A 27,848-nucleotide genomic window follows, 5' to 3' on the forward strand; every position below is an offset into this window, starting at 1 on the left:
ATGGATAAATATGAAATAATTAAAAAAATTGGAGAAGGATCTTTTGGCAAAATATTCTTGGCAAAAGGAAAAGTGGATAATGAGCAGTGTGTTATCAAAGAGATCAATTTAACTAAGGTAAAACAATAAAACCTGGATGATAACGGTAGTCATTTACCTGATTGTGCTAATTGTGTTTAGCTGGGGTATGAAATTGGGTTATGTTTTATCTCCTTTGTAGTTCCATCTCGATTATATAAACTTTCCAAAGACTGTACTCTTTGCTAATTTAGTGGTTTTACAAGCACAGATGAAATACGTATTTTGATATTAACAGTGTTTACTCTTTACTGCATTTTTGTTCTTTTCAAAGCTTCTCTCTACCTACAATACGTGACACTACCTAATTCAAATTTTATAATAGATGATTTGACTACAATGAAACTATTGCCACTGAAATAACAAATCACAATTTTGTGATACATTTCTCTAAACTTTTTAATTTCCTTTTTTTTTCCACATCCATATTTTCAGATGTGAGTAATTCATAGCGGAGTCTTTCCAATCCTCATGTTTATGGCAGTTTGATTCATCTCATCTAATTTTAAATTTCCATTCTGTAGCTGTCAGCATCTGAGCTGCTTGGCTAGACTCACTTTCTAGGAGAACAAGAGAAATACTACATGTATTTTTAGGAAGCTGTTGATTGTGTGTGTTTTAGACTTCTGTTTTAGAATGAGCTGAATCAGGCCATAAAAGCACTCTCTTTCTTTCTGTTGACTGTGAGGCAGGTTAGGGTCACTAGCTCAGGTATCAGAGGAATACCACTCCTGTATCTAGTTCCAGAAAGACAGGCAATTAAACTCCCTGTGATTTCAATACAGGGGTTTCAACAGTCAATTTCAATGAGTGCCTACATGCTTTTTACAGGTCTTTTGCTATTCTGGGCCACACTAGTGAATTTCTAATATATTAGAGAATTATAATAGAAGAATGAATTTTTATACATCAGTTCTAGAGAGAGCTGTATAACTTCCAGATTCAAACCCAGAAAAATTGATATGCTAGTAATGACAGCTAAATAAAAAAACAGTTTCTCTCTATGCTCATGACCAATAAAAACTATGCATTTCTAATTTTAGATTTTGATGTATGCAAAATAGAAAAATGGAAGTTAATAAAATATTATTGTGGATCCCACTTGTTCAAAAATCAGGAGCTGGATACAGAAAATTACTACTTTGAAGTAATAAGGTTTTTTATATGGTAGAGTGTGTTTCATTCACTTCCTGATTTTTGAATCTTTGAGGATTACATTTCAAAATTATTTCTTAAGAATGAGGGTAAGAAACTTTTTATAAATACAAGAGGACATTTTGATGGATGGATACTCAGAGACATGAATTTTTAAGAAGTAATATTGATGAAAGTGTGATCACAATGAACGATACAGAAGTTTTCCATTTAGTGTAACAGGGCAAAGAGTTTGCCCAAAATGTTGCAAGAACTCATAACACCAGTAAAACGAAGGACTTTTTTTCTTTTTACTTTATTCTTTCGAGATCGCCCATATTAAGAATACAGAATCATCTAGATCCTTATTCTTCAAATACTTAAGGGAAGTTTAACTTTAGAGTTTAACTCTATTTGTCAGCTAGCTTAGCAATAGCATTTATGTAAAATGCTTACAAACGTTTACAAACATTTGCTTGCTTGTAAAATGTCATAATTTGGTTTGACCAGTAACATTCCAATATATTTCCAAGCATACACTGCAAATTGATATTTTACATTATATATACATCATATTTTATAATATTTCTGCATCACATTGGTACACAGTCTTTTTGTATTTGCAGGAATGGTTTCATAATGATGCAACTGTTTTTGAAACGAGTTAAATATATCATTGCTAGCATATAGTTTCTTAATTCTTTGTAGATGCCTGTGAAAGAAAAAGAAGCCTCTCAGAAAGAAGTCATTCTTCTGGCCAAGATGAAGCATGCAAATATCGTAACCTTCTATGCTTCTTTGCAAGGTTTACTTTTAACTTTTTTGTTTTATTTGTGATTATAGGAGTGTAAGGCAGCAAAACCTACGTTGTTAATATTGCCCAACCTTAAGCCTGTCCCCAGCCCTTTACTTACCAGCGGGGACAGGTCCCAACTCCTATCAAATTCAGTCATCACTTGCCCTCTTCATGTGCGTGGGTGGGACCTAAGGTATTGTGGCATGAATGCTAGATCCTGGGGTGTCTGCATTGCTTAAGATGAACTTTAGTCTTGATCTTCTATAGGAGTCCAGAGTTTAATGAGACTTTTCTAGGAGTTTCAATAGAAGAAGAGAGCTTTTGAGTATAGCAAGAAATAGGTCCTGTTGGCCTTTTGTCTTGAGCCATATTTTGAGGTATCACTCAAGGATACAGAATTCTTCAGGACTGAAAGAGAGAGAAGGAAGTCTGTTCTCCATAAAAGCTAATACCCTATATTTATTTTTCCTGCTGACATCTGTCATAAGCAGTGCCTTATGTAATAAATGCTATAGTTACAGCTTGTGTTCAAATTGTTTTCTGTGATCAGGACTGTAAATGTTTTAAGGGACACGTAAATCTGGTAGTCTTCTGGACCCCAGAGAGGTAAGAATAGGGTGAATTTCCATATTAAGTAGCCCCTGCTGTTTATTTCTACTGTTTGGACACTGTCTACTTTTAACCTTTTCCCTAAGCCTAACTGCGTACTTAGTTATTATTGGGGAACAATCCCAACTATGAAGCATTCTGCTAAGAATTGCCTGTAAGAACATCTATCTTGCTATCAGTGAGGGTTTTCTCATGTATTTAATATTTTGGTGAATCTCCATTTAAATATATTTTCACGTCTTAGTTTTGCATGAGGTTTCACTGGAAGTATCCATTTTTTCTCAGTTACTCTTTGAAATGGAGGAGTAGGTAGAGGATTAACTACTCCCTTTTGAAGAAAGGACCATATAAAGTAAAAAGAATTTATTGCTGTATTCATGAGTAATAAAGGAAAATTATACTTTCCCCTTGCAGAAAAGAACAAGCTATATATTGTGATGGAATACTGTGATGGTGGAGATTTAATGAAGCGGATAAATATGCAGCAGGGAGTGCTGTTTGACGAGGACCAGGTGAAAGAAGTTATCTTTAGAGGAAAGGACATATTATGTAAAACACATGGTTTGAATTATCCAGTACTAGCTACTGTTTCTTTTCTGGCCTGTTAAAATAATTGAATGTTTTAAAGAAACTTCGGTAATTTTAATGGGAGTTTAGAGTTTGCTTTTTACATTGCTTTAAGATCTTAAATTAATTCATTAGCAGTATTTTGATGCCATTTTTATCCCCCCTCCCACCCATTGCTCCTTCCATTGTGGATGCACTTTTTCTTTGTATTAGTAGTATACCTACTAAGCCATAAAGACTTTCTTTTAAACGGTGTTTTAGAACTATTGGGGGGGATATATTATATACGAATTCTTCATTTGTTTATGCTGTTTGCATCATGGCATATCCTGCTTTATACTGAAGTCAATGGTAAATCTCTCATTCATTTCATTTGAGTCAAGACTTCTCTGATGCCATTTAAATTGTTAAACCAGCAGAGAAAAACAAGCCCAGACATCTGACTGCTTTTGGACCATGTTCACATATATTTTATTTTGTAAATAGGTGAATATGATAGGTATTGCAATTCACAGAAACAGAATTTCCCACTATTCCTTACTTATTCCTTTATTTTTTTACTAACTCTTAGCTTTCTGAAGGAAATTTTCTCTTATATATTGGACTTAGTGTACTGAACTCTGAGGTTATTTAATCATGCATAGTTTTCTACTTTTGCAGGTACAATGAAAATTTACCTAGAAACTAGATAGATAGTATCCAACCTGTTAGTGGAAATACACTCTAAAGCATAAAAGTGGAAAAAAAGAGAAGTATTGTGACTTTTCTTTTTGCTTTAGTAGTAAAAGAGGAGCTCCTTAGGGTAGAAGTCAGTTGGAAGTGAATTACTGGTTCAGTAATAATGAATTTTAAGGTCCTATTGGGAGTCATACTAGAGGTAGAGAGAACATGAGAGAAAATAGAGAGGACAAAACCACAGATCATGAAAAGACAAAAGAGAGAACCAACATACACAAACCCCTTGACAATGAGACAGAATAATACATATCCAAAGAAAGGCAAAGGAAGTATAGACAGAAGAATGGATTACAGAAACTAAAGATACATCTGCCAATCAAGAAAGGAAAGCAAATTGCCCAATTTAACATAACGTTGTTAAAATATCTTCTTATTTTCAAATGTATGCCTAAGAAAGTTTCATTTGTGGCATCAGCCCTATCCAGGAAATCATCTGCTTAATATGAAGCATTACTAAATAGAAGATTATTACTTGAATCAAAGTCTTTCATGACCATCAATTTTCCTAAATAGAGAAGCATATAAGCACATTGTACTTTTATTTCTGAATTGAGTCCAAAGGCCCTTATTCAAGAAAACACATGTCTGTTTGAAGTTAAATATATATTTAAGAGCTGTACTGGGTCAAGGATAAAGGATAAATCTGTGTGCTTACTTATTACCCAAGTTTCTTCATATCTCCCTTCTTTCACCATGTTTCAGTCCTTCATTCTTTTTTTCTGTTTTTTTCTGGACCACATTCAGTAGACTACAAATACTACAACCGAGTGGTATGACTTCCACCACTGGGGATTAAGAAGATACTTCCCATTTCTGTCTTAGTTGTTATTTGAACTCACTCATTTCTAAATAAAGGTCTAGTATTCTTACTGTCTTTTGATGTGATTCTTCAGTCCTTGTTCAAGTACTCGTCCTGTCGCAGTCAGTGAAAACTTGATGGGGATAAGGAGAGTGGAGCAGGTATCTGTTTCCATTTAGTTTTGTGATAGCACTAAAAAAGGAAAGGAAAAGTCTATGGCATTAATTTAAAAAATGTTATTTCTTACTGTTTTATATTGTATATGCTCTACATATTTTAGATTTTGTTGTTGTCTTTATTTTATGTATTTCAGTAAGATGCCCCATTGGACATTAGAGTCACACAAATTTATAGATATCTGTTCCCTTTATCTTTCACTGCAGATTCTGAGTTGGTTTGTGCAGATCTCCTTGGGCTTGAAGCATATTCACGACAAGAAGATTTTACACAGAGATGTAAAAGCACAGGTAGTAAAACTGGTACTGGAGAGGGGGTGATTTTGTCTTGTAAAAAATATGCTTAAGAAGCTCTGCCATGTTTCATTTTCACATACCAGTTTTGTTTTTATTTGCAGAACATTTTTCTTAGCAATAATGGAAATGTAGCAAAGCTTGGGGACTTTGGCATAGCAAGACAGTTGAACAGGTAAGCACCTTTTTTAATTAGTCTGTGACCTACACCAAATAGGACTGTTTCTGAATATTCAGAATGCAACCTGAATGTGCAAATTGTTTGTGGATTGTGCTTGTTCAAGAGGTCTGGGATACAAAGGGTCTGATACTACGTTTTTTTCTGTTATCCTAAAACATGCCATCCTGCGTGAAACCACAGATGTATCTAGCCTAGTAACTGGACTTCTGTTATGTATGGGACATAGGGTGGGGGAGCCTCGATCTTTCCATATTCTCTGAGGAACTGACATAAAGAGATTCTGGAGGCACAGCTCCTGCTCTTGCAGCCGTTAATAATCACTTCTGGTGCCTCATAAAAAAGAAAGTGAAGAGCATTAAAAATGTAGGCAAGAGTACAAGAAAAGAGTTTGTACAGATTTTCTTTGTATGTCCTCCCAGACTGTGTCTATATTAATTTTTAAAAAAGGGCCAGAACCCACTCTCTGGGCCTGAAAGAAAATGGCAGGGCATAGCTTGTATCCGTATGGCTAAACTCTGTTCTCCCAAAGAGGGTGGCCTTATCTTTACTGCTTTGGGGACAAGATTGGCCTATCCTGCATAGTGGCCAGGTGTTATCTAGGAGAGTGCTTTTTGGTGTGGCCAAAACATGCCAGGGGGCATGCTAACAACAGGACAATGCTTGAATTTGATCTCTTTTTGATCTGCTTGATTATCTTTGACCATGGCAGGGTATTGTGGCAAAGAAGTTCCACAATTTAATTAGGTATTGTGTGGAAAGGTAATTTCCTCTGTTGATCATTTTGCAGATTGTCCCTCTAGTATCAGTCCTTTTCAGTTGCTTTGTACTCCACCTGCCACAACTCACTTGTTAAAACTTTTCCTATCCCTGAATTAAGTCAGTGTAAGTTTAACCACATTTCTGTCTACACAGCAACAGTAAAGAAAACAGATAACTTTAACCAACATAGACAATTTGGTCATTCTCTTCAGATGTACTTAACTGTGTACGTGTATTAGGTACCCTTATGCATTCGTCACATGGACACACAGTCCATGTAATTTCTGTCAAGGCGCCATCAGATTGGCTTTGGATTTAGGCCTACATAACCTTGCAAGTTCAGCGGTACATCAGAGCTAGGAAGTCTTGCGGAGAGTTGGAGTATATTGAATTAGCATGTTTGGATAGTACCTTGATCCAAGCCTGCTCATCTCCAGGGATATGCCATGTCGCTGTGTTAGCTGCAGTCTCTGCCAGCTCTTGTACCTTTGTGGTGCGTTCCTTTGTGGAGCATAGACCTACTCTCAGTGCCTCAACTCTCCATATGTAAACTACTTACGCAGAAAGTGCCTACCTTCAGAAGTGTTCTGGGGATAATTGCTTTAAGGATTGCTCCTACACAGCAGAATAGTACATAGCAGATAGGAAGTAAACCTCAGAATTTGAATGTCCAAGTACAGACATTTTAAAGAGTATTTAATAGGTTTATACAACAAAATAATTGGTGCTTGATAGTACTTTTCCTCATATAACAAGTGAATTAAGTTTCTCGGGCTCTCTTTTCCTCCTCCCCTGGGGTATACAAAGGCATTTTCATCTCCATTCTCCACTTCAAAATGCAATAGCGTCCAGTACTTTCACTTGCAGTTAGGTGTCTGTGGCACCTCTGGCACTCAGACTTCATATACTCTATAGAGAGTGTAACTTACAACTTTTATTGACATCTAGTATAGAGTGAGAGGAATCACGCTCTGTGAGTACCTGTTTCTCTCCACTGACTTCTCAGTGACTCTTGATGACATCCACAGTGTAGATATCTAAAAGCAAGTGAAATGAATGCAACTGGTGCTATTTCGCTACACCTTCACAAGTCAGCAGCCAAGATGGAACTAGAATTCCCTTATTCCTGCTTTAGTTTCTGGACAGCACTTCCTCCTTCCACTGTTTCTGGCTTGCGTGACTGACTACCACCTACAATGTTCTTACTTCAATGAGTATGTTGGAGACTTTGAATATTTTGGAGTGTCTTTGACAGCTTTCAGAATTCTGTGTCAATGATAAATATTCCTTGAAAATGTTGATTACAACGCTGGTGAAAACTGGGGAAAAGAGAATTCTTGTGCTTTCTGTTGAAGTGCAAATGCTCTCCACTATTAAAATAGTTGGTCATTTTTACACAGAAGTGGGAAATACTTTAGTTTTTCTTGGGGTGTTCTATTATTCAACTATTGGAGAACAGAAATAATGTCCCCCATGGGCTTTTCAACTGGGGCAGAGAGGCCTCTACTTCAATTGCTTGTAAACTTTTTCAGTGTGTAAGCCTTTTTGTTCCTTGTGTTTCATTAGCACTACGGAGTTTGCCCATACCTGTGTAGGGACCCCCTATTATCTGTCACCTGAGATCTGTGAAAATCGACCATATAACAATAAAACGTAAGTCTTCGTCTTTCCTTCATATGCTCGTGCATGAGGGCTTGCAGGCATGTGAGAACTTATTTTAGTAATATCATGGTTTAAATCAGTATTTCTGCAGGGTACCAGGAATTTCGCATGTCACCCTTTGTGAAGTTTTGTATTATTGTGTACGATAATTAGGTGCATCAATCATATACAACAACTATGCTATACTATACAACACTGTCAGTTGTATTTTGACTCACAGTGTCCAGAGTATAGCAATCATGAATTTGTTGTGATTCATCTACAGGCCTAACATAATTATATTTTTTGTTTTTATAAAATTACTTGTACTTTAAACTTAAATTTTAATCTCATTATCTTTTAATACTGCTTGTCAGTAGTGGCGTGAAATGTAAAATATATATTTTTTTCCTTTGCTTTATCTGGTTCTCCATCAAATACTAAATTACTCTCTGTGTTTCCAACATGTAATAACCAATGCAAGTATGGATCTTTTCAGTTCCAAGTTTATGAATTTTTGATACACTCATTTGTGATTTATAAAAATACACTAAAATGAAAGCTGCCAGGTTGGCAATTCTGGAACTTTGCAGTAGCCACCTGCAGAAAAGACAAATAGGTCTGAGAATTGTAAAGGCTCACTCAGGCTTAACACAAAATACCAAAATAACAAGATGAACTGAGTGAGCTAGACCCCCTTCTCTGTGTGTGGGATGTGATCAGCACCAAATATCCTGGAGCCCAGACTAGCATCTCAGCTCTAAGGTGCTATTCACACAAATTTACTCCCTTATTGTCTCCTTAACTGTCAAGTCGGCCAGAGATAGCTTTGCCCTTCATCCTGCTAGGAATATTAAGCAGGCATTCTTTATGTCATGTGCCTTTTCCAATGATAATGACAGTGCCTAGTTAGGTATCATAGAAACATTGGTACCACAACTAAAAAGAAATTTCTAGTTGTTCTTTTCAGTGCATCTTAAGAAAAATTAAAAGTTGCACCAATATTAATCTGTGATGGAATAATGTTAATAAATTTGAGAGCTGAGAAGACGTGCTGATTACATGTATGAAAATATTATAGTCTTTTCCCTGAAACTTTAATTACTTTTTATTCACAGAGATATTTGGTCTCTTGGCTGTGTGCTTTATGAGCTATGTGCACTAAAGCATCCTGTAAGTACCATAGAATCAGATCATTATCATATTATTAAAAAAGATAGTGGACAGCCTGGAATAACTGTAGTAATAATAGTATTCATAGTCAGCTGCCAGAATTATTTTCAGCTTATTTATTGATAATGAAGAATGACTGCTAGTGTTTAATTTTTTGTATTGTGTCTGTTTTGTGCATACTAAAATACAATGTATTATGTTGTATTTCTACAACTTACATATATATGTGTGTGTATACACACATCGAACATATATTTACTCTTTAATAAGTACTAAACTTTTTCAAAAGGCAGATGAACAATGGAAAGAATTAAAGCCAAACTTCAAGGTTAGGCTTTAGGCATATAATTTTACTCATTTCTATTTGAAAATACCAATCTATACTTACTAAAGAGTTTGAAACCCACATTTCCCCAAAAAGCAGTTTGAGTCCCCAGAAGCATTTTCCTAAAGGTTTCATTTTGTTTGGAAGCACATTCATGTCAGAAAATAACTGAGATATACAGCATCTTCAGGAAGCTGTGTTGTCCTCAGCCTGATCTGAGCCTCAGATAATCCTCAGGCTGTGAGCATTATGTGAAGAAGGGAACACAGCAGAGACTAATCCCGACAACAGGAAAAGGATCAGATTCCTGGGCCCAGCAGAAGTTGACCTGCTGAGCTTGGATGCGGGAGAAAGCAGAGCAGCACTGATAGGGAGAGAAATTGTGCTGAGCTGAGAGCGAGGGAATACTGCTGAGCAAAAGTCCGGATTTCACGAAGTGAGAAAACATTAATATTACTTCTTATGAACATTAGCTGTTTTATTCTCTATTGCTGCCCATTTTTTTAATTTGAAGGCAGGGACTAGATGCTGATGTAGACAGGAAATGCAAATGAAGCTAAGGCAAGTTTTGGTTACAACGGCTTCAAAATACTCAACTAAATAAAATGGCAATTTTAAAAAGAAGTTGCTTTCAAAATTAGTTTTGCCTGTCTGAGGCCTTTAAAACTATATTGATGCTGACCTGTTAAGAGATCTGCTGAACTGAGAGGGCTGAGTTATCTGAGTGGCATGAGTTGTTAAAAAAATCAGATTGTGCCTTGGTTCCTGAGAGAACACAGAACGCAGAGGCTAAGTTGTGTGGAGTGAGGTTTTGAAGTTGAACACTGTGAAGATAGTATGTATGCAGGTTTCTGTTGAACAGCTTTTGGCAAAATAAATCGTCTTTCATTCTGGAAACATTGCTACTGTATGACAGCAGAGTATGAATAAAACTCTTCCAGGTACAAAAGCTATCATCGGACCTGCTGAGTTGTGCAACTGAAACAAGGAGAACATAACCAGAAAATATAATCAGAGAGTGGTTATATTAATTTTCCACAGCAAACTATGGATAGCGAGAAAGGATTTGCGAAGAGATTGCATAGCACAGGGCTTCTGTCAGCAAGTACCTTTTTTCAAGTTGGAGTGTCTAGTCCATCATTTCCAACCAGCAGTACTTACTGTCCTCTTTTTACTGTTTTCATTGATTAAGTTTGAAGGCAATAGTTTGCACCAACTGGTGCTGAATATCTGCAGAGGACATTTTCACCCAGTGTCTCCCAACTATTCGTATGATCTGAGGATATTAATTTCCCAGTTGTTTAAAATACCTCCAAGAGATCGACCATCTATCAACTCTATTCTAAGGAAGCCCTTCTTGCAGAAGCTCGTTCTCAGGTATTTGCCCCCTGAGGTGAGTGCCTTTTACTGCTGCTTGCTGAGAGAAAAAATGTATATCAGAGTAGTATAAACAGTTCTATCAGACGATACCTTTTTGCTTATAGATAGCACAGGAAGAACTCAGTCACACTGTGATACATAGAAAAAGGCCTTCAGCATCACAGCCTGGAGCCAAGCTGATACAAGGTAATGATAATAATATTATTTAACATTAGTTCTACACTAACATTTGTTAGTTATGATATACTTGATGGCTATAACTTCCTCCAGCAGTCTTTCAGGCACATTTGGACACAAGAGTTTCACACAAAGTTGAAAAGAAAAAGAGGAGAGAACTGCAACAGCAGAAACATTCACTCCAGACAGTGCATTGCTGTTCTGTTCGGGAAAAGACAACTTTAAGACCTGCTCATTAGCAACATTCAGCTAGAAAAGCTGCCATAGGAAGGTGCTGAAATGTTCATCTTAATTCTTTTAAGAACAGAATTTACAAAACTGAGAGGCTTTGGTCTAGATGCAGTTTAGGTCTGTCACATGACAAATATCCTTACTTAATTTTGCCAAGCTATGTGCAAAAATGCAAAAATCTTGCAAAACTTGCTCCATGGTATTTTACAAAATAATAAAAATGTATTTTACAAAATATTATAAATTAGATTAAATTGTGAGAGACAATGAACTCTATTTGGTTTAGTGCTCATTGGTAGATCAGGTTGTGTATGCACGTTCTTAGAAAACACAGATGAGACTAAATGGTATCTCTGTATGAATTGCTGAACATCTGACATGTTTCTGGCAGCATAACCTTTTCCTAATTTTGTATTCTTCAGTGTATCATAATTATTCCTCAAATTTATCTTTGGAGGTATTAAAGTAGTTTAAAAACATTTGTGAAAATAAACCTATGTAGTTACTTAACTATGCTGTGGACTTCCCCCCCCCCCCCCCCCCAAGTTCTTCAGTAGTGTAGGAACCCATGTTATTTTGTAAATAACAAATTTCAATGTGATTTATCTGCCCTCAGGTCTAATGCAATTTGGACAGAGGCACCTGAACACCTAAGTCACTTAGGCATTTTAAAAAATATCTATGGTCATATACTCATAATTTTCATATATTTTTTCTTCTAGACATGATACTCTTAACAGTCATTACTCAGGAAAAATTTAGAACTCCTTTAGAAACTACTTAATCCTAGCAAGGACACTTTTGCAGATAAGATCTTTGCAAAATACTGACTGACCAAACTGGAATGGTGTGTACTTTTATTCTCCTACCTGGGGAACTGATAAGTTAATTTTTTCCCTTTGCAGCCCTTCTTTCCAAATTTCACAAGTACTGCAACATTGTATAGTGATTTGTAGAATACTGAGGGCTAGGTTTAGAAAGGGGATGCCTAAGGAGCTAGACATCTAGCCTCCAATGAAATCTGAGCCTAAGAATCAGACCTCCTGTTTTCTGTTCTTGGTCCTAGCATCAAATCAGCTTTCTAGTTTATAGAGGTCTCCCTTTTATTTAGTGTGCTTCTTTGCAAAACTAATCAATAAGATCCACTTTACATGAGTGTGTTAAATCATAATGTTTTCAAAAACATGTCATTCTAAGGATGAAAGGCAGAATGCCTAGGAAGTGTGAAGTATGGCGATGATGATGATGGTGATGATGATGAAAGGACATAACAAGTGTTTGTTAGCCCAGACTGTCAGTGTTAGCTGTATGCACCCTACTATGGTTTGCAACTACATGATCAATCATGTAGAGAGCACAGAAGGTAACCTTTTAATCTTTTATTGTTAAAAAGCACATAAACTTCAAAAAAGGAGAGTCCAGGACCAAGTTCCTCCAGAATCTGGAATGGTGGTGCCTGTCAAACAGGGATTATTTCAAAGGAATGAATGGAAACCTCCTTCAAGAGGGCAACAGCCTATTTTTCAGGTACTGTGCATCCACATTCTCATAATATTTAATCATCTTCAGAAGGCAAATTCCTGCTCTTAGAAAAGATCCTTTAAAAGGCTTCATTAAGATGTATTAAATTCAGCTGAATGCCTACACTAAGTCAGTGGAGACAGTTAAGCACTCCTGAAGCCTCAGAAGAGGTGTTTTAGAAAGCGTAAGTGGGAAACACTGAATTTTGGCTGCTTCAGTATGGTCCTTTGTAACAAAAGGAGTCAGGCATGCTTTGCATTTACATTGCACAAAGGCAAATAAACTCTGTGTTTGCATTTTTGCTATAGAAGCAAATACACTGATTCTCTTACCTCAGCCCTTCTGAGAGCCCATTCATGGGCAAAACCACTGGCAGCCAGTGCCCTTGTCTCAGATACAACAAACTGGGATCAAACCCTACAGCAGAAAACCCCAGTTCTTCGGAACCATTTGTGTCCCTCACTCATTTTCCACCTCCTTCTTTCCTCAGGCTGGATATCAGCTGTATGCTGTCTCCAGCCTCCTACTTGGCATCAATTCATACCTTTATGTTTATCTTCAAGAGCATGTAGTACTGCCTTGGGTGCTGATGAACACAGAGCAAAGCACATTTAGGATCTGGGAGCTCCCAGCAGTAATTGGACATTGCAGTTACAGTGGATTAACTGACGGTAGAGTCTTGTGGGGTTCCCAGAACTGCAGCCCTCAAGCAGTCACTTGCACTACCTATGGGTAATACCTATGCAGAATATAGGACTTAGTTTTCCTCATAGTTACCTTTGTGCATATCCAATACAAATCCAGAGATACTGGTTAAGTTTTCTTTCACTGTGCACTGCTGTAATCAAAGGCAGAATTTTGTCCACAGCATTTTTATCTACAAGACGTGCTCTCATATTAACACTGGGAAAGTTCCCACATTCTTTCAGCACCCCAATGGAGCAATCAGTTTGAAGGGTTGCAGGGATACTTGCACAGTGTCATACTTTGAATGTGTTGCTTCAGGATTCACAGAATCAAGAAGGGTTGAGGTTGGAAGGGACCTCTGGACGTCACCTTGTCCACGCCCCTGCTCAAGCAGGGTCATGTAGAGCCGGTTGCCCAGGATCATATCTAGACGGCTTTTGAATATCTCCAAAGATGGAGACTCCACAACCTCTCTGGGCAACCTGTGCCAGTGCTCAGTCACCCTCACAGTGAAAAAGTGTTTCTTGATGTTCAGAGGGAACCTCCTGTGTTTCAGTTTGTTCCCATTGCCTCTGGTCTTTTCACTGTGCACCACTGGAAAGAGCCTGGCTCCGTCCTCTTTGCACCCTCCCTTCAGGTATCTACATACATTGATAAGATTCCACCTGAGCTTTCTCTAGGCTTCACAGTCCGAACTCTTTCAGCCTTTCCTCATATGAGAAGTGCTCAAGTTCCTTAATCACCATTGTAGCCTTTTGCTGGACTCTCTCCAGTATGTCCCTGTCTCTCTTGTACTGGGGTGCCCAGCACTGGACACAGCACTCCAGGTGTGGCTTCACCAGTGCTGAGTAGAGGTGAAGGATCATCTCCCTTCACCTGCTGGGAATACTTTGTCTAATGCAGCCCAGGATATCATTCACCTTCTTTGAAGCAAGGGCTTATTGTTGGCTTATGGTCAACTTGGTGTCCACCAGGACACCCAGGTCCTTTTCTGCCAAGCTGCTTTCCAGCTGGGTGTCCCCCAGCATGTACTGGTGCACGGTGCAGGACTTTGCACTTTCCCTTGTTGAACTCCATGAAGTTCCTGTCAGCCCATTTCTACAGCCTGTTGAGGTCCCTCTGGATGGCAGCACAACCTTCTGGTGTATCAGCCACTCCTCCCAGTTTTGTCATCATAGAAGCTTACCAAGTTGGTCAAGCATGACTGAACCATTGGTGAATCCATACCGACTACTACTGATGATTTTCTTCTCCTTCATGTGCCTGGAAATGGTTTCCAGGATTAGTTGTTCCATTGCCTTGCTAGGCATTAAGGTGAGGCTGACCAGCCTGTAGTTCCCTGGGTCCTCCTTCTTGCCCTTTTTGAAGGTAGGAGTGACATTTGATTTCCTCCAGTCCTCGGGCACTTCTCCCAGTCACCTCTATAATCATTCAAAGATAATAGAGAATGGCTTTGCAATGACATCTGCCAGCTCCCTGAGTATTCATGGGTGCATCCCATCAGGGCCCATGGACTTACGTTTGTCCAGTCTGTTTGTGTATTCTCTAACCTGATCCATTTCCACCAAGGGTACGTCCTCCTTGCTGCAGACTTTCCCCCTAGTCGCAGGGGCTGGAATTCCTGAAGGCTGGTCTTGCTAGTAAAGACTGAGGTGAAGAAGGCATTCAGTACCTCAGCCTTTTCCATGGCCTGTGTCACCAGGGCACCTGCTTCACTGGTCACAGTTCTCAGTCCTCTTACATTTATTTAGAGGGCCTAATTTATTCTCCCTATTGCTTGGAATTGCCATGCTTCTGGATACCATACTGTAAAACTTATTTCAGTGAGGGACAAGATAAACACATTTTGAGTTTACCTCTTCCTTGGAAACATAATTGTCAGTGGAAAATTTTCTTCTTCTATAGATATGAATTTTTATTCTACTATAATCTGGATTATACCGTAGGTAGATGAGCCTATTTTCAATGTTTCTAAGAAGGAAAACAGGGAAGAATAGTTTATGTATTTACTATCTAAGGAAGGGATACTTAGATGCTTTTTAATTTATGCAAGAAAATAAGCCAAATTCAGCATTTTTCTTATACACCATATAGTGGTTTTTAGTCTCCCACCATGGAAAAGTTTGTGAATGTCTTACCACACTTCTTTTATATCATGCAGTGGCAGTTAGACAATCACCTTCTCTCCATTGTTCTTATAAGAAATGGAAAAGGCAGTCTTGTCACAAAGTAGAAATACAGGGATGTTTCATCACAGTAAGGACTTTGAGAAATGAAAGGCAAGCTCCCACAGGCACATAATCAAAGAGATGGTGACATGAAGTAGCACAGTGCTCCCCTGAAAGCAGCAGTCAATGTGTATACTGCCCAAAACTACATCCCAGATTCCCCTTGCTCTCACATGTCAAAATAAGATTCTCCTGGAATTAATTCAGTGCTTTAGGCTTCGGAACAATGAAGGGACTCTAGGGCAACGACACTACAGGGTACAAAGCCCCATGCTGATTGACTCACACAATAATATGGGCTGCTGCTTAATGACAGGAGCTGCTGGAACATGGGAAAAGGAAAAGACAATGGTAAGATGACATACGCCCTGAGAAACTAGAAAGTTTCTGGGTTATATGGTGAAAGGATTTGGAAAACTTATACTAACTATACTGTAAACTATATTACTGTGCAACTCAGACTGGGGAGAAGGACAGGAAGTTAGTTCAAACTTGTACTGATACAAATGAGAACAGGTAAATTAACATCCTTTGTTATATTTTCAGCCACAGAGCTCCAGATTTAAGATGGCAGAAAGGCCAGAAAGTATTAGAGTACATGGCCATTATGGTCATTACTATGATAAGCTTGACAACTTGCAGAGGAAAGCTAATGCACATTATGACCTTTCTCACATCAGCCAAAGAGTTGAGGAATACTATAAACTAAAAGGACAAGTTGCACCTCCACCCCCACCACCCGACTGGTAAACTTTTCTCACTCTATTTATTAGTAGTGAACTGTCATGCATGTTTTGAGTTATCAGCCTTCCTGATTAGGTAACACTGGACATAGCTCATTCACTATAACTCCTTGTCTGCTTGGTCTTTGATAATTTTTTTACGTAAGTTTATTGCACAACAACGTAACTCCTGTTCCCGTCTATCCAGAAGTTCCTTCTGAATTTATGGTCCTGGTGTTCGAAATTTTGTTGTCAAAATGTCTCCCAAATCTCAGCATTTTCTTGGGTGAGAAGTCAAACACAGGCTTTTTGTAGACTTTCTGATTATATCAAGGATAAATGCTGTCTTTCCTTCTGTCGTGGTTTAACCCCAGCTGGCAACTAAGCACCACGCAGCCGCTCACTCACCCCCCCACACCCTGTGGGATGGGGGAGAGAATTGAAAAAAACCCAAAACCTTGTGGGTTGAGATAAAGCCAGTTTAATAGGACAGAAAGGGAGGAAAATAATGATAATGATAATAATAAAATAACAATACTACAAGAATTAGAATATACAAAACAAATGATGCACAATGCAATTGCTCACCAGTTGCCGACCGATGCCCAGTTAGTTCCTGAGCAGCGATCCCCCTTCGCAGCCAACTCCCCCCAGTTTATATACTGGGCATGACATCATATGGTATGGAATATCCCTTTGGCCAGTTTGGGTCGGCTGTCCTGGCTGTGTCCCCTCCCAGCTTCTTGTGCCGCTCCAGCCTACTTGCTGGCTGGGCACGAGAAGCTGAAAAATCCTTGATTTAGTATAGACACTACTTAGCAACAACTAAAAACATCAGTGTGTTATCAACATTATTCTCATACTAAATCCCAAAAATAACACTATACCAGCTATTAGGAAGAAAATTAACTATATCCCAGCTGAAAACAGGACACTTCCCACTAGGATCAGAACGATACAAAGACCAAAAGCAGTTCTCCACTTGAGGGAACAGAGTGGGAGGCAGGCTGTGAAAATGTTTTTTTCCTGCAGAGCTTGTATTTTGGTTTCAGATATAAAGACCCTTTCTGCAGCAGTTTGTTTACTTGAAAGCCTTTCTCTTACAAAGTCGAGGGACAACCTTTTTATTACTTTAGAGATTGCCAGTCTGTTCCATGATTGGCCATTTTAGGTGTGGATGAGCTTTGAAAACCTTGAGAAAGGAAGGTAAGGAATTTTTAATACTGCCTACTTTGGGATCCTTCCTTTAAGGTTGACTGAATCATTAATTTTCATTCAGTAACGACAGTGTTCAGAGTATTTCAGTTAAGGATCATCAGGTTTAGAAAGTCTTGTCTGAGCTAAGTTTCTAGTGCCTTATTTAAGGACAAATTCAATTCAGTTTGGCTCCCTGGGGCACAAGTGGATTCTGAAGATAGGAATGAAATAAATAGAAATCAGGGAGCTTACAAGTGACTGCTGGTTATTTTATACTAGAAAAAGAGGTAAATGTTTAGAAACCACAAAACTACATAAATACAAAGTTAGGCTGACAGAACTAGGCACAGAGGAGAAAGGAAACAGAAAAGTTGTTGAATATACAACCTCCGTTCTGACAATTTTCACTGATTTTGAGGATCTGGAAAAACAACTTTATTTTCATTAACACTTTCACATACCATTTATCAAATAAAAGGTGGAGAAGGACTTTGCTGCACTCTTCAGAAGGCTAATGTAACTGAAGTAATAGGAAGGAGAATGCCTGAAGTGCATATGTTTTCTTTTTGTTATTTTACTGTTGTTCCATATTTATACATCTCTTATCCTTATTTATATATTCGTGTAGTACAAAGAGAGCTCTGTTTGTCGTATGTGATAGAACCTATAGAGAGTTATTTGTGCAGAAGATAGCAGAGTCTGTGAAACAAAATGTAGTATATGAACATCACTTTCTTCTCTCAGGCGTGCAGAATATCTTCAAAGGCGTTTTGAAGCCCAACAGTACAAGATTAAAGTGGAAAAACAGCTGGTAAGTAAATACTGAATCACAGAATAAAATCTGTAAAAAACAAAAACAAAAACAAAACAAAACAAAACAAACCCCAAACTGAATGAAAATCCAAAAGCTGAATTGATGTCTTTCTAACAGCAAACTATAACACGGACAGGTAGAAAGTTCTGCTCTAGCGAATTCATTGATCTGCTCCACAATGTTCATCTTGAGGTTTTATTTTCTGATACAAAACTGTAGCAATGTGAAATTCTGCTATAACTTTTTCCTCCAAAAATACACACTTGCGTTACTGCACTCTTCAGTGGAACAGGGAGAGGGAATTGAGTGAGCACTGAAAGAAAGGATTCTAAATGGAAATTCCTTTGCTCTGGGATTTATTTGTACATCCGTAGGGACTGCGACCATCCTCTGCTGACATATATCATGACCAAATACAGCAGCAGAAAATAAAGGAAGAGTATCTCAAAAACCATCAGCAGGACATGTCTAGAAAGAATGAAATGAAAGAACAGGTAAATGAAATATCTTCCTTAGCTGCTTAAAGCTGTCTTCTTACACTTCTTGACAGTAGTATTCTTTACATAAGAATTGATTCTTTTCCATCTGACCACTAGGAAAATATAAGCTGTTTTCATCTGGTTCCATCTTACATAAACTGGTGAAGACTTGCACGAAAGCTGATGTCCATAATAATTTCATAAACTATGGCCTTGATTTTGATTTCACTTCTACTGAGATTAGAGGAGTTACACCACTGAACAAACTAATGTTGGAGGACAATAGATCCTCACATTTACAAATCAGAGAAATAGTCATACATGCATTATTTGTGTATGTATATTTATTGTTCATAAGTTATACTATGACATTTAGAATGTGATATAATAGTATGTGATGCATACTACTTCCCTGGTACGTTATAACTTTTGGAGATTATTTTATACAGAAACAATATACTTTTCTGGTTTTGCTTTTGGGTGACAGAGAAAACAAACTAGTACTTCTTTCTTACATGAACACATGTAAATACATTTAATCTTTCTATCTTTGATTTATAAAAAAATGCCAGAATAAATATGAATATAGTAACTTTTACATAACGGTCAGACTTTGGAATAAGAATATACTCATCATGTACATTCTTCAGAGACTGTTGCTGTTTAGTTCCACTAAGTCTGTACTAAATATGTGAAAAAATGAAATTTTACAGATTTGTCCATTTGTAACATGGGCAAATTAGGATAGACTCTCATATAAACAGTAACAGAGGTGTCCTTAACACAAAAATTATCTTTTGGTCAAATCTGAAGTTTTTGCTCTAAAGCATAGGAATGTTGAAGCTTCTCTAAGAAAAGATTAACAGGTTTTGTTTCATTTTGGGGAGCAGGTTGCAATACAATAAATATTACATAATTTTTTGTCTTCCTAATTTCCAGTCCTCTATTTTTGGATTGCAACCTTAGCATCATTACTCAGACAGTCCTTAGGTTATTCTTGGAATTAGCTGTTTTAGATATAATTCTACAGAAAAGGTAGCATGAAACAGTCTGGAAAACTTCAAAAAAGTTAAAGTCTGGAAGATATATAACTCCAAAATGTCCTCTAATAGGAAGTATCAAGCAATCTTTAAAATTGGCACTAAGGGACACTGATCCCTTTTTGTCGTATATACACAGTTTGGTATCCCTAGAATATTTTGTTTAGCTAGTGTTATTTCTGTATGTATTTCTAATACATGTGTATTCTACCTTACTGTTCTTTAATAGGAGTACCTGAAACAATTGCAGAAAATTCGGGAAGAATACCACAGCGATATAAAAGAATTCAGACTTAAAGCTGGCGTACTCCAGGTAACAAAGCTCAAACATACACACATTCATATTTCCTTTTTCTTTTTTAAGCTAGTACACTTAATTAGAAATTGAAATAAACATTTTATAAAAATGTTCCCTAGGAGCATCAAAAAATACAAGATAAAACCTATCTTGTGAGGCAAGGGAAAGCTGAGGACCAGTCTGAAACCAAGGATACAGCTGGAACAGGAGAAGGATCACTTCAGGTATCAGTACCATCTCCTAGTCTAAACAGAACTTTTTATGCAAGTCCCGCATGGTCTTTGATTCACTCTCTGTGACAAATCTGAAAAACAGTAGAGCTTAAATCTCACCTGATGCTTGCACTGTATGTGAAAGTATCCCTAGGTTCCCTTCATGAATAGCCTGGAAAGTTTCTTTGGCTGAGTCCTGACTTGTTTTGGTAATTCTTCTTCATCTGTAAAGATTAGGATGTACTTTTACTTAATTTCTTTTTGTGGTATGTTTGTTTTCCTTGCTTTCTGAGTGAAGTAAAGAAGAAGCCACTCACAGTGCAAATCTTTGTGAGAATTCTGTGCCGAAGATATAGCAATTCATGACAGCCCAGAGTAGCACTGTGTGGGAAGTTAGAATCCAGTTTTAAGTGGAGTCCATCCTTAAACGAAAATTTGGGAGAAGCGGGAGGAAGAGGCAGAGCCAAAGCTTTCCAGCTACACTACTCCTTCACTTCTTTCTCATCGAATACTACCAAAGCAGCTACTGGAATGGAGTTTTGGAATTGTTCCAGTTTTACTTTGCAATATTGGCATTGTGAACAGCAGATGAGGTTTCCAGACCACATGGAGTTCTTCAGCAAGAAGTCCACTTTTCTTCAAGTGAAATGAATGACAGCCTCAGTTTATGAAAATTAATCCCAGTGTGCAAATTCCCAGTCTATTCTGAAGGGAAAACAGCCCTGATCTAGCTACTAGGATTCTTCAGCCAGGATTTGCCTCATGTGGTGTAGGACTTCCTGCACTGTTCAGTAGCAAGGGGCAGACTTCAACATCAACTGGTGACAGACATTGCTACCCTATCGCAGCTGGAACTTGCGCCAAACCTGCCAATATTAGTAGGATTCTCTTCAGTGATTTTCTTGGATCCTGGATCTGGCCTTTACTAAAATGAATTCACACATCACTTGATGGGTTAAAGTAGGTTATAGGCAGCCAGAGCCACGATAGGACAGAAATTATATTCCCAGTGATTTAATGGGAAGTGCATGATAACGAAAAAGAAACACTAGATTTTGCACCTGCTTGATGTCACCTTAGTTCATGGGCACTCCATCTACTGGAGAAACTGCATAGATATTTTTAAAAAGTAAAATCTGTGAATTGTTGTGGTTTCACCTGAGGTTGAGGACATGCCCCAATTGCAGCAGATCACTGAAGGAGCTGCATACAATTATTTACTTTGCTTTTATCTGACAGGTTCTAACATAGGACATAGGAATATGAAAAGGAGTAATTAATTAAATTTTTTTTTAGATGTTACCAGAAAACAAGATACTATGGAACATGCCTATACTTTCTACAGGCATAGGTTTCCATTATAATCTTGATTTTCATCACTTCCAAAGTTTTCCAGAATGAAATCAGCCTGAGTCATCTTGCATATGATCATAAAAAATAGAAGATGTATTATTATTTTTTGACACAGTACTGTATCCTCCAAACATAGGTTTTTGAAAAATCAGAGGTTTGCACTTTATGCAAGGTTTCCTATTTTTCTTTTTGCCAGATAAGCCAGAATTATAATGTCTTTTACTATTAGAATCTAAATAAGGCAACGAATGGAATATTCTTACAGTTATATATACAAGGAAATCAGTGACTACATTTACTACTTAAACAAGTCTTTTTTTACAGGGTGTACACATATTCTGGTTCCAAAGAGTGTGTTTTAAAGTTGGGGATTTTTCCTCCTTCCAGGACATGGAAGAAAACTTTAAACAAGTCAGACTCCAGGATAGGCAAGACCAAAAAATCTTAGAAAAGAAACATAACACAAAGGTATCCATCCTTATTGTTGTATTTTTTTCCATTTTCTTCTTACGTCTGTATGTTTCAAATGATTGTGTTATCACGGTAGCTCTGGAAATCAAGTTATTTGAGAGTCAATTAAGAGTGCTGGTCTACTGTTTGTTAAAAGTTTATATGAGAAGATAGAATCACTAAGACAATATATGAGCTTTTCTGATCATTTGAGGGAGGCTCCCTTTAGATACTCCCAGATAGTAATCAGTCCCTGCCTACTCATCTTTATATCAAACTGCATTAGTAGTGTATGGGAACTCATGTTTACTCAAAGTTTAAGTGAAGTCAAGTTAGGCTGCTAATTTTTTAACATTTTGTTATAAAGCATTATCTCTATAGTGCTTTTTAAATTGTAGAAGGAGATGGGAATTGAATGGAAATGCACAGAACATATCAGGAAGGTTTCTGACCATAATATCATTGTGAAGTGGACTAAAGGTCTTTCGTGAACCATTGCATGGAAGCAGTACAGTATTCAAATTTTAATACTCATTGAGAACCAGCTGTAAGAACCAACTCTGTGTATTGCTAGGATTTGAATTAAATGATTATCAAAGACACCTTTCCTTAAAATCAAAAGTGGATGCAATCATTTGAAAATATCCATAAACTATATTTATAGAAGTCTATTTTTGTCCCATTTGTTCAACTTTGATCTTGTTAAATAGAAGAAAAATATTGTTAAATAAAAGTTATTTTCAATAGAAGAATAATTTTCAAGTTTGTAGTTCCATATAAACCATGTACATTAAATTAAATGTTTTTATTTAATAAAACAAATTAATGAAGCGTGTACATTTTCTTTAGGGAGGAGTAAAGTTTGAAATTAATTTAGATGTATGTGTTCCTGAGGAAGACAGCATTCAAGAAGCAGAGGTACATTGTAGTTAGATTCAAAGCATTTACATTAGTAATCTGAAACCATGACAGTAGCTCCATGATCTAAGGTTTGTTTCCATTACCATCATCCTGCACCTTTGTTATAATGAAGCTTCCTATTGAGGATTTGTTGACATATTGCATATATCTGATCTTCTTCATGAGGATAATTGCTTAGAAGAAAATTGGATGATATCTGGGTCAATCTTTCACATGGTAAAAGATGAAGGAGTGCAGATATCTAAATTTTGTAAATTGGGCTTGAGGGGAATATCTCATCTCAAAATTGAGTTAGTCTGCAAATGCCAAATTTGATTTGTAAATTGTTTAGTACATTTCCGTTTCTTTTCACTAGTATTGTATCACAAAGCAAGAATAATATTGTGGTGAACCAGCTGTTATTTAGAAAAAGTGGAAGTGAGACTACAGACAACATTATGTGATTTCATTTATTAAAATGACATTTGTGGCCAATCGACATATAATAGCTACCTATTAATATTTTTATTAGTATATTAGTATCTTTTAAAATATTTGTAACAGCAACATCAAAAATATAATTTCTTTCTAGTATATATATTCTTAATTTATAAAGCACTGTCTTGTCATTCTGTTGTTTCACATCTCTACAGAGCCCCATGCAGCCCTCTGATACACAAATCACAATGTGACTTTCGAGTTCTGCTGCTTCACTTTTTGTTACACAATTTTCCTGTGCATACATGAGAATGGCTGGCAAACACAGTAAAATGAGAAGTGATTGGTTATTGTCCCATATTTGTTTTCTCTTTCCGGAGTAACCTATTTTTTTTCAGGTACTAGATGATAAAGTCAGTGAGACTTTAACTTTTGTGGATGGTGAGAATCTTAAGGAGAAATTGGTGGAAGTTTATGAAGATCATATGGACAGAGCTTTGGAAGAACTGTCTGGATACCAAACAGGTATTTCCTGGGGAAATGCAAGGCTGAGTATTAATCCTGAAAATTACATAGGAGTTAGGTAAATTCAGTAACTCCAGGCTATAGCAAGTTTATCTATCTATCTGATGAGCTCTCTCTTTATATCACATAATATTATAATCACACTGAAATCTACTTAAAAAAATGAAATAACTTTGCCTCCTCTTTTTCTTCCCCTTAGAGTCCAATAGCATAGATGACACAAAAGAAAACAGAAAATATTGGCAAGCTGGAGCCCCTCAAACACTACTGAATTTTTTAGCTGATGCTGATGTCACATCTGTATGTCCTACTATGGCTGAAAATGAACTTGGTAAGAAAGTTTTGTTTTTCAGTGAAGGTAGGGAGCTGCTAAAATTCAGCCAGACTACTTACAGACCTTTGCCAAAACAATTCCATACCAGAACGTTCACATGATCTGGCAGGCTTTTAATTGCAGGACTTCATAATAACTGAGGTTATTGTATGTGTTAAACAATAGAATACAGTTGTCATTTTCCTGTGTCTACTATTGCAGTCATGTTGTGCTGCTCATGCATATTAAGAGGGCTGCATTTTATGAATCACTCTGTGGCCTGGGTAACAACGGCTAAAAATGCCAGTCTCTGCAACTAATCAACACCACTTTCTCGGGCCTTGAGTTGATGACACACAAGAACTAGGGCAGTCGGTTGCCAATGCCATCCCAGAGTGTGGTGGAGTTCTGGTTTCCCACTCCACGTGCCAGTGTTGCTACACAGTCACAAGTGCATGTTCACACAGGTGTGGCTGTGGTGGTGCTCCATTTCAGAAGAGGCTAATCGCTAGGTTTCTTACAGTACCAGTGCATATACTCCCAGGCAGCTAGGTATCTCCAGTGACTGGTTGCTGCACACAAGGAGCTCTTCCAGCATTCCAGCATGCTCCCAACACCCCAGACATACAGAAATAACCTGAAGAGTTTGCATGGACAGTGAAGACAAAGCAGAATATTATTAAGATGCCACTTCTTGTTCTTTCTGCCTTGGATGAAAGAGCATAGGGCACAAAAGAACTTCTTTGAAGCTTTTTCAGCGCCAAGAAGCCAACAAGTTTGAGAGCCAGGACTGCTCAGTGATGCTGCACCTGTGTATTCCAGGCTGAATAAGCAGTTACTTGAGCATTAAAACTGGTGTTAGAAATTTTTAGTGACAAATAGTCCAAACTATTTTTTCTCTACAGTATCCATCAGATCAAATACTTATAAAAAATTTAGGAGTATTCCACAAAGGAAAAAAAGTACAGGTTCCAACATTACCCAAAAGGAAGAAATCAGTGTCAAGACTAGAAAGTCTGAATCTGACAAAAGACAGTGCCAAGCTACAGTCATGCTTTAGTGACCTGAGAATCTTGCTGTTCTTCAGCTGACCATGCTATTCTGCCTGAAGACATCACGGAAAACAGGAAGCAGTGGAAACAAACACTACCAGGGACACTCCTGAACATCTTAGCAAAAGCAGAGCTGTCTAATGATTCCTTCATCTGTCTTGAAGAAGAAACAGGTAGGATGTTTGTTACTGTAAATTCTGCAAGTGTTTCTTTAGTGTATTCTTTCTTCTGCCATTGGCAGAGGGTCTGTGATGCGAACCAACATTTTGAAGCAGTTGGCAAACTAGAACACGGGCAGCCTGTCCCAGCAGCCACTGCTCTGTCCTGTAGCAGTGAAAGGCCTCTTTCAGGACGTTGCTGTTTTCAATAGCAGGGAAAAGGGCAAGCTCTACTTACTGACTATTACTTTCATATGTAATTCTTTCATTTGCTTGGGTAGATGGAGGTAAGCTCCTACTGCCAACAAGCTGCCAGGTACCACAAACCTGGATCTAGCCCCTGCAGCTGTTGAGGTTGAAGAACCCTCAACCTGTAAAAAGGATTTATACAAATAGATGTATTTCTGTAGAACAGCTGTAAATTGTAGTACATGGTGACTTACTTAAACTACAGTGGTGACTTACAACATGGTCCATGCTGATACAGCTGACACTGAAATTGATTCGAACTCACTTACGCTGCAGTGCACTTTCCTACAGTAATAGACTGTTTTAAAAATGACATTTACTTTGCATCAAAGTTGTTAGCTAAAAAGCCAGAGTATTTTCCACAGAAAGATGCTGTAAATGTAACTGGATATTGTGGTTTTATGCACAATTGCCAATCTACTGAACGTATAATTGGATTACAGGACTTTTAAGCCAGCTAAATTGTACATGCCAAGTTTCAACAATTTTAATGGATCGTGAGGAATATCTTTCATTTGCAACTGTGCCGTCAGCACTCTCCTGCTAATTATGCCTCACATACATGTTTTCTCATAGCATAACAAGCTCTTTTAAAACTGCCCCATCTTGAAGGCTAACCCAGCTAAATGTACCAGCTAAATTCCTCTCCTAAGACTAGCTTTATTGCTTACACATTAAAAAAACCAAACCCAAAAGTAAATTGAAACCACTTTTCACTAATGTCAGCAGTTCATAAGAGCTAAAGCAAGAATAAGTCACACAGGTATTCTAATTGCTGTGCTTTTACCAGTTACATTTATTATAATATGGCATTTTCTCAGTACCCAGTTCTGCCCTGCTACTCAAGCTGACATTGTGGAGTACAGTGTTACCCAAACTGACAGATTTCTGTTGGATCACATGCAGAAGTTAGTCTTTATACTAAAACAACAACTCTTAGCATTGTTCTCCCACCTTCAGGTTAGGGTTGCCCTTCAGTCTTTGAAAGCGTACCCATCTTTTACTACATCCAAGTAGTAATTTTCAGTCTTTGCCAAACAGTACTTCCTCTAAGTTTTCCACTGAAAATGCAGATCCCTGTATTGGGAACTTAAGCCTTCTAACATCAGATCGCCTTTCTTACTTAAATTTTGTAGTCCTTTCGTTATGGTCTACAAACGTACTAGGTTCCACTAAGCAGAAGTTACAAACCACTGACTAAAACGTGTGATCAAGAATAACAGAAGCATGATATTTACATTGTTGTAATTTGAACAACAACAACAAAAATTCAAGCATTTACTTATTTGCTATTACTTTACATACACTTTTATAGTTAGCTAATACACAAATTAAGGAACGTTTCTCTTCCTTTCCAGAAGGGAGATTAACTATGTTGCCTCCAAAAGAAAACAAGGAAGATGATTCAGAAACATACTCTGCTGTTGCTGTTGATGAAGGCAGACTTGAGCCAAGATCAGATGATGAAGACACGTAAGTCAAGCACATCAGAAGAAAAATCCGTACAACTGAACAGTTTTCATGAAATGACAGGTTGCATTGCCTAAAGCTTTTCCTCTGTTCTTTTAAATTCATAAATGAAGAAAACTTACTTGTTTTACAGTCTGCTAATTTAACTTTTAATTCTGTAATTTAATATGTCACATGCCAATGCTGTCATTAAAAATGTTATGCAGAAGTATTAACATGGCTTTTGCAGCTCCTGTTCTCTTACCTTATAAATACAGGTAAACAATCTCACAGAGAAAGAAGAAACAGTTCACATTATGTGTGTCACCTGTATATTCTTTATAAAGTGCTTTAAAAAAATCTCAAAGACCTTGAAAGGAGAAAAGCTTGTAACAAAGATATATTTAATTAATATAATTATCTTGTTTTACTTTACAGAAATTTTGAAGATTCTGAAGATGAACTCAGACATGAGCTGGAGGAATCTCTGGAAAAAGTGGCAACTTCTCCAGCAGAGAGAACCATGGAGTCTCCCATCCTTTCAGTAAATAAAGGTCAAAGAGATGAAGAAAAGATGAGTTTACCTCGCAAACTACTTGGAAAATCTGATGATGATTTAGAAAATAACCATGGGTCATTCAGTGTTGACACACATAATGAAAAAGGCAAGAAGGAAACAAGAGCTACCTAGAACACCAGCACAGT

The 27,848-nt window shown here is 37.4% G+C and overlaps 1 protein-coding gene across 1 annotated transcript; it reads left to right on the forward strand.

Annotated features, from left to right (window-relative positions):
- NEK5 (NIMA related kinase 5) lies at positions 1-27,836 on the forward strand. Its single transcript, XM_050910456.1, has 22 exons — positions 1-117; positions 1,921-2,017; positions 3,032-3,129; positions 5,105-5,188; positions 5,296-5,366; positions 7,698-7,784; positions 8,891-8,945; positions 10,463-10,663; positions 10,755-10,836; positions 12,452-12,585; positions 16,041-16,240; positions 18,158-18,224; positions 18,602-18,721; positions 19,976-20,059; positions 20,164-20,268; positions 21,997-22,077; positions 22,909-22,977; positions 23,796-23,922; positions 24,122-24,253; positions 25,323-25,460; positions 27,053-27,167; positions 27,582-27,836. Exons 1-22 carry the CDS (start codon positions 1-3, stop codon positions 27,832-27,834), a joined length of 2,517 nt encoding a protein of 838 aa, XP_050766413.1. The 3' UTR covers positions 27,835-27,836.
- Positions 27,837-27,848: the final 12 nt, after the last annotated feature.

This window comes from Gymnogyps californianus, chromosome 1 (assembly GCF_018139145.2).
Source record: "Gymnogyps californianus isolate 813 chromosome 1, ASM1813914v2, whole genome shotgun sequence".
Classification (NCBI taxonomy): domain Eukaryota; kingdom Metazoa; phylum Chordata; class Aves; order Accipitriformes; family Cathartidae; genus Gymnogyps; species Gymnogyps californianus.